This window comes from Alligator sinensis, unplaced genomic scaffold, assembly GCF_000455745.1.
Source record: "Alligator sinensis unplaced genomic scaffold, ASM45574v1 scaffold93_2, whole genome shotgun sequence".
Lineage (NCBI taxonomy): Eukaryota > Metazoa > Chordata > Crocodylia > Alligatoridae > Alligator > Alligator sinensis.
Genome location: NW_005841854.1, coordinates 1,492,053 through 1,507,760, shown reverse-complemented (window position 1 = coordinate 1,507,760; position 15,708 = coordinate 1,492,053). Strand labels below are relative to the sequence as shown.

Here is a 15,708-nt window from a genome sequence, read left to right as displayed (position 1 = left end):
CTCACCAATTCCCTTCTGTGCCCCTGTGATGAACTTATAGGCAGCCACAAGGTCGCCTCTCAGCCTTCTCTTGCGGAGGCTGAAAAGGTCCAGTTTCTCTAGTCTCTCCTCGTAGGGCTTGGTCTTTAGGCCCTTAACCATATGAGTGGCCCTTCTCTGGACCCTCTCCAGGTTATCCGCATCCCTCTTGAAGTGCGGCGCCCAGAATTGCACGCAGTACTCCAACTGCGGTCTGACCAGTGCCCGATAGAGGGGAAGTATCACCTCCTTGGACCTATTTGTCATGCATCTGCTGATGCACGATAAAGTGCCATTAGCTTTTTTGATGGCTTCGTCACACTGCCGACTCGTGTTCATCTTGGAGTCCACTAGGACTCCAAGATCCCTTTCCACTTCCGTGCCACCCAGCAGGTCATTCCCTAGGCTGAAGGTGTGCTGGACATTTTTCCTCCCTAGGTGCAGTACTTTGCATTTGTCCTTGTTGAACTGCATTCTGTTGTTTTCTGCCCACTTGTCCAACCTGTCCAGATCTGCTTGCAGCTGTTCCCTGCCCTCCGGCGTGTCCACATCTCCCCATAGCTTTGTCTCATCTGGAAACTTGGACAAAGTACGTTTCACTCCCTCGTCCAAGTCACTGATGAAGACATTAAAGAGTATCAGTCCAAGGACCGAACCCTGTGGGACCCCACTTCCCACACCCTTCCAGGTCGAAACCGACCCATCCACCACGACTCTCTGGGTGCGGCCCTCCAGCCAATTCGCCACCCACCGGACTGTGTAGTCATCCAAGTCACAGCCTCTTAGCTTGTTCACCAGTATGGGGTGGGATACCGTATCGAAGGCCTTCCTGAAGTCTAAGTATACGACATCCACCCCTCCTCCTGTGTCCAGGCGTTTCGTAACCTGGTCATAAAAAGAAACTAGATTGGTCAGGCACGATCTGCCTGCCACGAACCCGTGCTGGTTTCCCCTCAGCATAATTTTTCCTGCCGGGCTCTCACAAATGTGAGCCTTGATAATTTTTTCAAAGACTTTGCCAAGGATGGAGGTGAGACTGACTGGTCTATAGTTGCCCGGGTCCTCCTTCCTCCCCTTTTTGTTGTACTGAGAAAGAAAGAAATCCAACGCGCCATCAGCTCTTTTTCCTTCATATAAGTTGCTGAAGTATCACATACCTCAGATTTGTTTAAGAACTTCAGCTGACCTATTTTGGCAATAATTAGTTGTCTCAGTGTCTCAGGGCTCTTCTCTGGGCCCAAAGGGTTATTCCAACACTGCAGTGACTCCAGACTTTGCAGTTTATCCAGTTCATTGACAAATGACCACTGGAACAGAAGTTGGAAAGAAATGTATTATTGATTTTTTTAAAAGAGCAATCTCTGAATCAACATGAAATTTCTATTTTGTTTCAGAACAACACATACTACTAGCTTCTGCCACCAGAACCACTAGAGAAATGACTACTTGGTTCTGCTACACAAAGAATATTATTTATGTAGGTATTTATTAATTTATTTTACTTGCAACAGCCTACTAAATACCACTTTCACTGGGCTTGTTCAGTTAAGAGAACATTTTTGAAGAAACTGAAAAAAATGAACCTGTGGAAAAGCAGAGAGATCAGGACGTGTTCAACAGGAAACAAGGAAGTGGGCATAGATTATGGAATAATGAGAAAGGGAGAGGTCCAGTGAAAAAAAAATGGGTAGGTCCAGGGACCATGCATCCTTATATACAACGTACTCCTCCCTGCCCAGCCTAGGGACTGAAGACTTATCCATTTAACTCACATAATCAAACATCAGGCCCATGTTTGATTATGTGAGTTAAATAGATAAGTTGGACAGAAGACAGGGAAGGGTGGTACCTTAGAGACTAACTATATGGGGTCTCAAATCACAAGAGGGACTGAATGGAGGAGTGTGGCTGGGACTAAAGCAAATTATGACTCCAGTTCTGGTACCTGGCACCTGTATTCACATTTAATTTCTCAGACAGGGATTCAATCCATTCTCTGAGAATGAACATACACCCGCTTGGCAATGATTCACTACATTCTACCAAATACCGGTAAGCCAACACACCCATGCAGTCAACTCAGACTTGCTCACTGAGTCACAATGGGACCCAAAGAGCAGTAGCGCATCTTTCTGTGCTCGGAGGCATTTCACCAATCCAACTTGCTGCTGATAGAACTGCATGCTGGGTTTGATCTCATGATGCTACTGCCATAAGGTTAGTCTACCCAGTCACTTCTGACACAATACAAGAAGAGCTATTCCTTTGAAAAGGAAGCAATTTAAACCAAAAAAACCCTGCGCCATATGACAACTTTCTAACAGCCTCCTTTGGGCACCCTGTAAACATCAGTAGTACAGGTTCCATGGATGCATTTCCCAATGCAGAAAAGAGTATAGGATCAAAAACATAGTAGAGGATTCACAAATATAAAGAATACAATATCATGGTTTACAGGTCTATTTTAAATGCTTGAAAATCCACCTTCCCTGGATTGCCTTGGAAGGGGGAGTGACATAGAGCAGTTAGTGTTTAAAACTAGGGAATGTTTGCAAACGGAGTTTTCCAGAGAGAGAGAGCCTTCCCCCAAACACCTTAATGTTGACAGATTCTACCAAGATCTTTTGCACAGACCTTGGGTTCTGCTCCTAGTCAGTCTCCCTTGGATGACTTTTTCCTCAGCTCACGCATGGCATCCACTACCCTGGGAGGAAGCAGCATGGAAAGAGTTTGACTCTCAGGATACATCTGAACTTGATGTGTTCGGACCAAACAAGACTATACTATGCATGCAAACCAGCAGGCTGTCAAGTCTGACGGGTTTCACATGAACAGTGTGGCTCAAGATTACCTGTGACGTGCAGAATTACAAAGCCTAATCTACAGCCAGTGTTAACTTGAATCTAACCTTTGGCAGAAAGCTTGGCAGGGGGGCAGAGAGGTAAGTAGCAAGATGCCTACATTTCCAATATGTCTCTGACAACAGGGTGATTTCAGAGGAGAGCAGAAAATGCAGAACGTGCTCAGATTACTTCCAAAATAAGTTACACATGCTGGAAGGGGAGGTGGGAGTAGGGAGGCAAGGGAATGGTGTTAAGTAGCAGCAGAGGGAAAAGAGGCTAGGATGACATATCAGGAGTGGTAGCAGGGCAAATGGTAGAGGAGAGGGGCAAAGGGCCTGTCAGACTCCCCCTGTATTAACGTGCTGAGATCTGGGGAGCCCCTCCCCTTTTGGGATCATACCTCACATGAGCAGGAAGCTTGGGGGGGCGGGGGTTGGCAGCCTGGTACAGAGCCCAGTTGGTGGGCAGAGCTTGAATCAGCATACAGACCGGGCCAAGTAAACACAGCAGTATGCCATACTCAGGGAACTGCTGCCTGAGAGCATGCTAGATGGCAAGTAGTAACTGTTTACATGTCAAAGGTTTCCAAAGTGCTAATGGCTCTGGGGAACCAGGCGAGAGGGAGGGGCCATCTATGGTGTGCGTATCCCCCCATTCCCACAAAAGTCTCCTCTCACTGAAAGTTGGAGCTGTGCTGAACAGGAACTGCCTTCAAATGACCTGAGCTGTATGCCAGGCCTGCCCCACAGGAAGCATTGCACCTGCTGAATTTTACCACCTCTTCACCCTTTTTCCAGCACCTCCCCTCCTTAGGCGCATGACATTGTACTGTCACTTACCCACAACCCACACTTAATCTCCCACCAAACAGCTGCCAATCCTCGTGGCAGGAAGCCCATGCCCCACTCTTGATGCAACCTACACATAGCAATGCTGGAAAGTGGCCTGCTGAATCTCACCAAGCACATAGCTTCGCTGCACTTTGATGACAAATATGGAAATCAGGTGGAGGAGGATCATACCAGCCCCAGAAGAGCACACAGCACAGTACCGAGGTGGCTCTCATCACAGTCACAGCTCTAAGCAGCTACTCTTAGCCTGACTACCATTCAGTATGGCTCCACCTGACACAGTGAATGTCCCTGTAATGCATAAAGACTATTCCCACTGACTATTGTCATCCCTAGAGATGCACAGGTATGATATGATTACAGGGACATGTATTTTTACTCTTTATTCCTGGTTTCCCAAAGTTTGACTTTTGCTGGAAAGATCCTAGAGATCCTACCAGCTAGCTAACTTTATCTCCTCATTCACTAAGTTTGTTGTCACTGAATCAATAATGTAAAACCATTCTAAAACCCAGAATCATTTTTCACCACAATTCACTGAGGCAGAAAAACAGAGGATGTCTACTAACTTCTCAGTTTGATTCCTGGCATTGAAATAGCAGAATCCTTGGGAGGATGTACTAGATTGGAAAAGCTAATCACCATAAACACATTGCAAGACGATTTATTAAAAATATTCAAGAAAGCAATTCTGTTAAAGGTCCATTTTAAAATGTTCATAACATCAAAAAAGTGTCTAGATTATTTAAAAAATGACAGAACTATCTCTTGCTTTCAACCCTTCACTTGTCAAATACCAGTTAGACAAACTGAGACATCAAAAGAAAGATCAATGGAAAAAAAAACTTATTTTTTAACACTTCACCAATTACAGGTACAGCGGTGAAAAGAAATGTTAACAGGTTTATCAAATCCACAACTGTCCCTTAATCTTAATTCTAATTTGAATGTGAATATTAATTCCCCATCTGGCAATATTTGCTCTGGCGACAAGATCTGGATGAATGAAACAGTCCTACAACTGGAAAATGAAAGCAATTAAGGTGCCTCAAATTATAAAATCCCCAAAATACCTCTTATGTCCTTAACTGTTGCTATGATTAAAGGAAATTCAGGGAAAGAAATATTCTACTTCTAAACAAATTAACACCAATCAAGAAAATAATCCATGGTTTAAAATCAAGCCTAGAGCTCATAATAATATATAAAATGCAATTAGGAAAATTGATAAGCAAATTTCAAAAAACAGGTCTAATAAAAACAAAGTTCTGAATGGTAAGAATTTTATTACAATTGATGAATTGACAGAGTCTCTGACCAACAAAAAACTTCTTCTAGTTCTGTTAAACACAACTCCATTAGAGATAAAAACAAAAGATTGAGAGCAAAATATTTAATTATTTAATCCACAGAGAATCTGATGATTTTTAGCCAAAAGATTTAACGTTTCTCTTTGGGTACTAGAAACCAGGGTTATTTATGTATCCATGCTGCAGTCCTTAAGACAATAAACTAGATTAACTCCTAAAACCAACTCATGGGGCACATCCAGGAGAGCATGGTCATGCAGTATGTGGCACTGCAAACATGTTTGAAGCGACACATAGCGCACGTCCGGTGTTCTCTGTGCTGCAAGGGCACACTACTCAAGCATGCGCTGCACTGTTTTTTTTTCTTGCGGGTTTTATTGACCCCTGGATATCCAGGGGTCAAAAAAAACCCATGGGGGAGGGAGAGGGGGAACAGCGAGCAGCGCTCTTGGGCACCAAGCACTGCTGAAAAGAGGAGCCGGGCGACTCAGAGCCACACTCCACTGCCAGCCAGGCTCCATGCAGCAGAATCGCCATGGCTGCAGTCCTGGAAGGCCCCTAGAGCCCCAGGTAAGGCTGCTGGGGCCAGCACAATGCTGGCCCCAGTTACGCCTACCGCCTCTGGGGTAACTTGCCATGTGCCAAAGTGTGCATGGCATGGGCATTCCCTGGGGACAAGCAGCTGCGGTACAAGGTGCGCCACTGATAGTTGTCCCCGGAGAACCAAACATCCATGCACGTCTGGATGCACCAATGGGAGAGTTATGTTGGGTACCTCGTAATAATCTGGGCAGCAATTTGTCCACTTAGGGTAGAAATTAAAGAAGATACTCTACCTCTCCGAAGTAAGAAATACAATAGATAATTGAGGACATTAACTCTTACCAACAATTGTCTAGTCATGTATATATTTAACAAAGTAAAACCAAAAAGTATATTTGCCATTCCTTATTAAACAACAACAAAAAAGAGAAAAAAAGAAAAAGAAAGGCATTATAATCTTACTTACCTGTGATATTTTGTTGTTATCTACTACAAGATGTTTCAACGAAGGAAACATTTTTGCCTTTTTCCCTAGGAAAAAGGGAATAAATTTACAAGATAATGACGACAATTTAAAGTCTTCTAAAATATGGAAATGTAACACACAATGTTTACTTTACATACCAAATTCAGCATCAGGAAAGCATACAGAAGAAATTCCAGTGTCTGAAAGTATTAGTTTTTCTAATCTGAAATGTAGATGTTAAAGTATGTTTGTTAAACATTTTAGTAAAAATACTGTCTTTTTTATATGCAATGATTTCTTGTCAACCCTTTTACTGCATACACTGTGATTTTTGAAGAGTACCAGTACCAGCAGGTAGGTTGGTTATCAGTTTAGTTACCAGTTTACTAATTATCAGTATTATTAATCTGGCTCCATATTTTTAATGGATGCAAAGCTAAATGCTGCTTAAAAGAAAGCAATTTTTTTTCCTCAATCGAATGCTCAAAGGCAGAGTAGCATTTCATGCTATCTCAAAGTTGTAACCACTACACATTCAGCTGAACCACCTCTTATAGAAAGTGATGTCTCCAAGATATATCTCTGTCCTTGGAAGGGTCTGAACAATTCTGAATTGTTATGACGGGTGGGATGGGAGAACAAAAATAAAATAAATTACAAAAATCAAATGAAATTGGCAGTAGAAACATGCCTTCATTTTGTTTGAATATTAAACGTTATAAAAGTGTGGAAATAAGGGTGTTTTTTTTCTTTTGTGGTGCACAACTGAAATATTTAACATAATCCGGAGGGAGGGGGTCCAATCTTGTTTTTTATTAAGTCAATATTATCATACTTCAGTCCACGAAGTATACATGAACTAATACATTTATGGAACATAAAAAAGAATTTGCAGTGAAGTTCTCTAACAGATACCTGGGGAGATGTGCTATTAGATGCAGCTGATTTCCATCAATTAACTGGTTGCTTGAAAGGTCTAGCAATTTCAGGGTCTGTAGAACATTAGTGGGCCTGCAGAATTAAAAACCATAACTACATTTTAGAGTTGTTTTAAAATACTTACACTCATTTACACTTATATAACTGAAATAACTATTTGCACAGGTAAGTGTCTCCACTCAAATAACATATCAAAGGTGTATTATACAAGATTACCATGGCAATGGTAATTCAGGCACTGCTGGAATTGAGTTTAGTATTTTTTCCAGACACATCATATCCTTATGTACACAGTATAACAATCATAAAAAGCTGACTTTAGCATTTAAGCTGAACCTCATACCTTTCTAAAACTGTAATATCATTAGATGCAAGGTACAATTCTTCAAGTGCTGGCCACCCTGGAGCACACAGAAGAACCTAATAGGAAAACTTCATTTAGTATAAAATAAAGGTAATAGCATTTGTATTCGAATGTGTGCTTCAAATAAGCATAAGACACATTCAAAACAAACTGTAGCTCTTACAAATAAGCAATCTGCAAGACTTTCTAATTCAATGGCTCTCCCATCTTAACAGTGATTTTGGATCTGTTGACTGTGGATGGAAGAAGTCAGCAGCACTTTGCACAGCCAGCAAACCCAACATTACTGAACTATACTGGGTCTGTACTTCAAAACTGACAGTGTTCCTATTCTAATTTTAAAATGATGTAGTAATGCCACCCCTCTCTTGCTTTGAGAGTCACTGCTTTTTACCTGAAATTTCATGTCTGATTCAAAGAATGCACAATTTGGTAAAGACCACTAAGATTAACTTGCTTCTAAGGGTGTAAACAGAAGCTACGTATTTCCCCAAGAGGAAGCCCTTTGTTTCAAGATCCTACAGAGAACCAATCCTTTGTCCCACTTTATCTTGCATACTTCCCTTGTATATAAAATGTGCTAACACTCCTACCATAATGCTGTATAATTTAAAAGTGGTTTAATTGCCAGTCATTTGAGGGACAAACCTATCAGGCTGTGTTCTCCCTGGCATTGAACAGCAATGCAGCTGGGAAGGGCTGTGCACGTAAAGGGCTTTGCAGCTCCTCTTTTGTCCCAGGTTTTGAGTTGGATCAATCCAAATTGCCTCATATGAGACATCTGTTTACAGACCAATACATTGGATTTTAAAGGTGTTGGGTACAGCCACGTTGGTCTAAGGACACGGGCAGCCAGGTTCTTTGGGTAAATATGATTTCTTTTATTAAACTAACTAATAGTTAAATTGTTGGAAAAATTGTTCTTTGCAAGCTTTTGGGTGCACACTCTTCTTCAGATATAGGGAGAGTCTGCTGGTGGTGTGCACGCTCTCCTGGGTGGACTAGAGGCCAATGAAAGCTTTCTGCAGTTTTGTATATAACCCTCTTAAACTGATAGCCCCCAAGCCACTGGTTTTCAAACTTCCTAAAGTCAAAAAACACTTTCAAATCACTTCTGCTGTGGAACCCCTATCCTTGGCTCCACAAGCCGTGTGAGCTAACATAAAACTAGGGGACTTGGCCTGGCAATAGTGGTGCACCGCCTCCTGGCCCCCTCTACCATAACCCCCAACTTCTTTGTGGAACCCCTGATGCTCTACCACAGACCCTTGAGGCTCTGCAGAACAGTTTGAAAACCAGTGCCATAGACAGTTAACATGTATTTTACCCCATAGTGCTAGACAGGCTCCCATGCAGGACTATTCAGGTTATTCAGGCCCCAAATATAACTCACGACTGTACTATAAATACACATCTGCACTCTGCACATCACACCATCTACCAGCTCAAAGAGCAGCTTTCCCTCAGGTGCCCAAACTACAGGAAGAAATGCCACTATATCTCACCTATTTTTGCCTCCAAGGTACAACACTGTCTCGTTTCCTTTGAGAAACTAAACTACCTCAGTTACCTTTCAGACTACATATCACTGATTATGAGTCACACACTTGTAATCCTATTCCGATTCTCATCCAACCATAACAGATGAAATAAGACAAAAATATGGAGTGAGCATTAGGGTTGTTTGTAGAACCATAACTGTGAATCACCTGACTTTCAAATGCACCAGTGATGCTTGCATTTCACTGGCTATAAACTATTTTACATTTTTTCTGGCTGGAGATTATATGTTGTACTTTAATCAAATGTCCGTAGGGAACTAAGGCAGTGCTTGGACACAATTTGGTTTCAGTGATCTGTTAATACAAATCTCATATGTATTTAGACCCCCGAGTGGTGTATTTAATGGGCCAATAAAACACAACCTTCAGTGCACTGAAACTGCCATAATGTGGATATTTCAAGGTTCCTTTATTTAGAAAAGCTGTTTTATAAAAAGTGTATCCTTCTACTATGAAAAACAGTTCAAAATGTAGGTATGAGAAAAACAGAAAAATTACAAACAATTCTATTCCTTGTGTTCTTATGGTGTATAGATGGTTGCGCTGTATGTTATTTTGAATAACTTTTCACCTTTCAAGTACTTTTCACATTAAATAAAAATATTTCCAGCATTTTCATATCCCTCTTCACATTCTCCAGGAGCCTAGTTGCAAACTAAGATTTTTTGGCTACCTGGGTCATAGGCTTTTTTTTTTTTGCTTTCTATTCCAAAATAGGTTGCATTTTCACAATTATTCCTAATGCAGCTTTTGCAGTAACATCTTCAAGGTGCTTCATCACAAAGCACTGCTGAAATGGCAGCCAGGTCCACTTTCAATTCGTCTTTCTCCCCTTGTCAGACTACCCAGCTCATCCAACCCCCACAGGTAGAAAAGCCATTTTCAAGTGCAAGCTTGTATTGAACTGTTGTTTACAACGGGAGTGCATTATTTTACTAACCTGACTGTATAAAGAAGCATTCAGACCTTAAAATACCTTTTCCACCCAAGGAGAGCTGGTGAGCTAGAGCTGAGCCTCACAGGAAAAGCAAGACAATTCTAAACTGCTCTTGCTAACCTGGGGGTTCTCTTTAAAAGTCAGTCACCCAGAAATAACTTTTGTCTGTATGAGAAAATCTTTGCTAAAAATCCCCATCACTGCTACCACTAGCATAGAGGAAAGCTGCTGATAGCTGCCAGTGTTTTAAGCACCATGATGTATAGACTTGCTCCGAGAAGGTTTATAAGTATGTAGTTAAAACCACCTAGGGTCTTTATCTATTCTAGTACTAATCCTACTGGTAGTGAGAGAGATGCATCTGCATCCAGCTGATTGCTTATTGGCTAGTGTAGAAATAAACACTGAACAAAACCACAAAAACCACACTCACTCTTCCATTCTTGCTGCTGTACACAATACACAGCAGATATCACTTAACAAAAGGGCAATTACAATTGGTTATGTTGAAAGGAATGGATCAGATTGGAGCACGCCTGGTGACGTTCCTCAGAACTGATCTTGGGATCATCCTGTTTAACATTTTCATGAGTGACCCTGGTACAGAAACTAAATATGCATTTATGAAATTTGCAAATGCTAGTCAGTGAGGCATTGTCAATAGAGAGGAGGGTCTGATTATCAGGCAGGGCAAATTAGATTGCCTTCTGGAAGGAAGTGACAGAAATGGCGAGAAGTTTAATAGTATAAAGTGCAAACTCAAATATTTAGGAACTAATGACAAGGCCGTCTGCTATATTACACGGGCTCACAGGCTGGAGTCAATGGAGGAAGAGGGAACTGGCTCTTCTGGTCTATTGTTGTATAGACATGAGCCATAAGTACATGCAGCCAACAGACAGACTACTGAAATCCTCAAACATATTAGTTTGGGTATTTTTAATAAAGACTGGAAAATACCAGTGCTACTATAAGAAGAAATTGGTAACACTCAATCTGGAATATTATGTGCAGTCCTCACCTATATTTGAAAAAGATTAATTCAGATCTGAGCAGGTCCAGAGAAGGGCCACTAGGGTAATTAGGGAAACACAACTTATGAAAAAAAAGCAAGAGAGCTTATCTTGTTAAGCAAAAGCAAAATGAAGGCTGAGAGGAAATGTAACTGCTCCTTATATAAATATCTGTGGGGTGAATAGCATGAAAGCAAGTTAAACAACAATACCAGGATAGGACTGAATGGATATAAACTAGTCACAAACAAATCTAGATGGATAATAGAAGCAGACTTTGAAGCATTAAAGATATCAGGTTCTAAAATAACCCTCCAAAAATAAGGGTAAGGAAGCTGATTTGCTTCAAGATGAAGCTCAACAAGGTTTACAGAAGAGACAGTAGAGTAGGAAAAATATGTTCTTGGTACAATAATCTGAGCATATTATACAAGGATTTCCATATCTGGTACTGCCCATGAAGGGACCAAAAAAGAAACTTAATCTCTATGTGGGATGATTTTAATCTGAAAATCTAGAATTTCTGATAGTCCTTTGTAGGGGCTAGGGGTTTGCTCTCTTCTAAAGCACTGGACATTGGCCACAGTGAGATGTAGGAATTTGACTGTGATGCACTGGTGTTCCGAAGGTACTAACACATTCTCAGGTACTTATATGCTAAGGCTGGTTCTTACCAGATATTCATTACCAAGTTTGGAGTCATGAAAGAATTTTTCTCTGAGTCAGACTAGCAAGGATGATGGAGGTTTTATTTGCCTTCATCTGCAGTGCAAGGGAGGGTCTTTTTTTTAGGAACCTCCTAACATTTTAACTTAATTTCCTGCTGTTGCTGTGGCAAGGTGCTGCAGGTGTCCTTGTTCTCCTGGTTCTTTATCTGTGCTGTGGTGTAGGGTTTTTTATTTAGCACTTTGTGGATGTGGTACATGAGAGAGATGGCAGTAGTGTTCTTATGCACATTTCTGGATATGGGTCATCTATAAAGGGGACAGGACTTAATGGCCCAGAAGGCTCCTTTCAGTCCTACTTCTTAAATGAATTGGAAGCGAAACTTTAAAGGTTTGTGCAAACAGCATGAAGTGTAGATGACAAAAGGCAGGTAAGGTGCTGAACAATCCAAATAAGGGGTGGACAGTGGGGGACTTTCAGGTTTGTAAGTCCCCCACTAAGTAACACTGGACAGAAAATGGGAGACTTTTATGCCATGTATATATGAGGAAAATGTAAGCAAGGTGTGAAGGAAGACTTATTAGTGAGGGAGAACACTCAGATGTTCAAGTCACTTTGCTATGTCAGAGTTTCAAACAAGCAGGAGTCACCACAGAAGTGACTGGACATTTACCAGCTCCTTTATAAACAAAGATATATTAAATGCCTACTGTGAAAGTGAACTATACTTCATAGGGAATGAAATGATCAAAGCATCTCAAGCAGTCACATAAAAGTGGCTTTGAACAATCAATGTACAAACAGCATTTTTTATTTTGCTCATCTTTATTAAAAAGATGCACCAGTGCAAATAAAACTTTAAAAAGAATCAATGCACTTTGCCACAAACTGCTAATGGAGGCACCATTAAATACAGGTTAAACCTGACTACAATTGAAAAAGTTATCCCTTGAAAAAATAACCTTTGAAAAAATTATCAAGGATCACATTTGTAGGAGTCCAGCAGGTAAAATAAATGCTAAAGGGCAACCAGCATGGGTTCACAGCAGGTAAATCCAGCCAGACTAACTTTGTTTCTTTCTATGACCAGGTTACTAAATGCTTAGATGCAGGAGTCGAGGTAGATGTCATCTACTTGGACTTAAGAAGGCCTTTGACATGGTGTTCCATCCTATTCTTATAAGCAAATTGAATGGCTGTGCCATAGATGATTACACAGTCATGTGGGTGGCAAATTGGCTTAAGGGGCGTACCCAGACAGTGGTGGTGGACAGGTCGGTATCGACCTCAAAAGACGTGGGCAGGCCGCAGCTGTTGTATTACGTCCAATTCTGTGCACCACAATTCAAGAAGGATGTGGACAACCTTGACAGGGTCCAGAGGAGGGCTACTAGTATGGTTAGAGGCCTGCAGAGAAGGCCCTATGAGGAAAGGCTGAGGGACCTGGACCTTTTCAGCCTCTGCAAGAAAAGGCTGAAGGGGGATCTTGTGGCAGTATACAAAATCACCAGGGCGGGCAGCAGGGAATAGGAGATGCTCTGTTTACCAGAGCACCCCTTGGAATAACCAGGAACAACAAGCTGATGGGGAGATTTAGGTTGGACATCAGGAAGAAATTCTTCATGGTTAGGGTAGCCGGACATCAGGAAGAAATTCTTCATGGCTAGTCTGACTCCAGAATACGGAACGGGCTTCCAAGGGAAGTGGTGTTCTCCCCTACTTTGGGGGTCTTCAGGAGGAAACTGGACAAGTACCTGGCTGAGGTCACATAACCCCAGCACTTTTTCCTGCCACTGGCAGGGGGTTGGACTTGATGCTCCACTGAGGTACCTTCCAACACTAGCATCTATGAATCTATAAATTGGCTTCAGTTAATTTGGCAAGTTGCCTGTGTAAGTGAAGATTAACTGTGTTTATGTCAGGGGTTTGAGCTACAGTTAAAGTGGCACAACTTTTATAACACAGACCAGACTTTGTTTTGGAAGACTGTGTGGTCTAACACAGCGTTTCTCAACCCATGGGTCCCTACCCAAAAGTGGGTCACAAGAATATATGAAAGGGTTGTGAACAAACTTAAAAAATACATCAACAAACTTTAAAAATGGATTCTCCTTTAAAGTAAAAAAACATGGGAAACTGACTGTGGATTTTCCCTTTCAGGTTGGCATAGTTTCAGCCTGCAAGGGGCTGCTTGGGGCCCCCCCATGCCCCACACACTCCCTCCCTGCCCCCCACCCTACACACTGGGGGCTGGGAGTAAGGGACACTGGGTCTGGACTGGCCACTGATGTGTACAAATGGGTCCTGGTACAAAAAGGATGAGAACAACTGGTCTAGTGTACTAATCTTCACTATGCTAATTTACTGAAGAAACCAAATGACTTACGAAGTAATTTCTGTTTATTTGTAGAAGTCAAATATTTATTACCTCCACCCATGTTACTCCAGTTCGATTAAGTGCCAGAACTCTCAGCTTGTCAAACGTACCAGATCCAGGGGTTGCAGCAGATGGAAATTTCATTTTGTTTTCACTGTACCAAAAGACCAAACAGATTCTTAGCATAAAACAAATCAAACTAAAATATTTGGTCAATTCACCAATTTAGAATAACATACTTGGGGGGGAGGAGGGGAAGAACACTTAGAATTAAATGAAATTAAAATTAAGTCAAGACTATAGTTATTTAAAACAGTCCATATTGTTTATAAAAAATGTTGGTAGTTTGAGTTCAGACTATGTCCTTGACCATTTTATTTTCCTCCTCCGCACATTTGTTGTTCCTTCAAGTTCATGACAAGGTGAGTGGCATTTTTTAAAATTCTGGAGAGAAGAATTGTTGGTTTTGCTAAAAGAAATAAATGTGACGCGTAAGATTTCACACTCAACATTATCAACCCTGTCTGTAGTTAAAAACAAGTTATCTACATAAATGATCAAATCACCAATAAAATATTAGGATTTCAAAGGATTCCATATCATCATAACAAAGAGGTAACATTAGAAAGCAAAACCTTATACAATTAAACAGCTTAATCCTTACACTAATTCTAGGTTCCATTTCCCCAACATCTTTTGCATTCCCTCCTTTAAGGCTTGTCTGTATGAGGACATTTTCTACATAGCTGTTCCAGTAAACTTCCTAATGCAGACAATCTCTTGGAGATCTGATGGCAGGCTTCCTCAGTTGCTTTCTCCTCCCTATGCTTCTATCCCATCCCTCCCCACCCCCTTCCCAAATTGTTTATACTGAAATGTTACAATCATTTAGAAAAAGCTGTAAATTAGAAAACGAACAAATTTATGACAAAAAGGGCCAACCAAATGGAAAAAGCCATTCATGCTATCCCTGTTTAAAGTTATTAAGGTTTAGGTTTGTCACGGGATATATGTGAGTTTCAACAAATGGTAACATGCCAGGCATTAAAGAAATTTGTCTCAGGGTAAAAATGAGGGGTCTTCCAATGAAAATGATAGATCTGTGACAAAGAGGTTACTCTTTAAAGAGGAACTTCTTTGTCCTGCCAAAAAAATATTAACATCTAGCCAGGTAGAAAGACTCCCACAACCCCACTGTGCTCTGTTCTTCTTCTCCCCCTCCAAGGGGAGGTAGGGAAAACAGATGGCTCCATGCCAGCTTGCTAAGAAGCAAGTTATCAGGGAGGTAGGCAAGCTGCCCTGTCTGTCACTAGCAGTTGTGCCCAGGCAGGAAAACCAGTGTCACTGACCCGTCAGGTTGCTCTCTCAGCACACCCACCAGCCCAGGGGTGGAGTGCCATTCAGCAGTGTCCTGGCTCCCAGGGTTAATGTGTGCCCTTTGAAGATCCCAGCATTCCTGGGCTGTGGGTGCACGCTTTGAAGGTCCCTGTATGCCTGCTACCCAAAAGCAGGACCGCTGATTACCAGTAGTCATTTACATGTCAACTAATGCCACTTCCAACCCAACCCATGCTGCACCAGTCAACAGGCAGTGGCAGTCCAGGATCCTGAGCTGTGGGAGTACTGGGGTTGTGTGCATGCTGTTTTAAGGTCCTAGGACTGTCCATGACCACCACCCAAGTTCTGATGAGCCCTCTGAAGGTCTGAGTGCTCCTAGGGGTAGGCACTCTCAGCCTGGATACCAAGAGCTGCAGACATGCTCTTTGAAGGTCCTGGCACCATGGGCTGCCAACATACTCTCTGAAGGTCCCAGGGGGGC

At 41.8% G+C, this 15,708-nt stretch overlaps 1 protein-coding gene across 3 annotated transcripts in view; it reads right to left on the bottom strand.

The window, feature by feature from the left end:
* Window positions 1-15,708, bottom strand: part of TBCE (tubulin folding cofactor E) — a 50,580-nt gene that overhangs the window by 7,547 nt on the left and 27,325 nt on the right. For all 3 annotated transcript variants that reach the window (XM_006016348.3, XM_025213436.1, XM_025213439.1), the window contains exons 7-12: window positions 13,941-14,043; window positions 7,314-7,390; window positions 6,947-7,042; window positions 6,190-6,254; window positions 6,032-6,096; window positions 1,176-1,325 (exon numbers count right to left, since the gene is read on the bottom strand). In XM_006016348.3, the coding sequence (XP_006016410.1) occupies window positions 1,176-1,325; window positions 6,032-6,096; window positions 6,190-6,254; window positions 6,947-7,042; window positions 7,314-7,390; window positions 13,941-14,043 (556 nt within the window). The remainder of the gene's footprint in view (window positions 1-1,175; window positions 1,326-6,031; window positions 6,097-6,189; window positions 6,255-6,946; window positions 7,043-7,313; window positions 7,391-13,940; window positions 14,044-15,708) is intronic.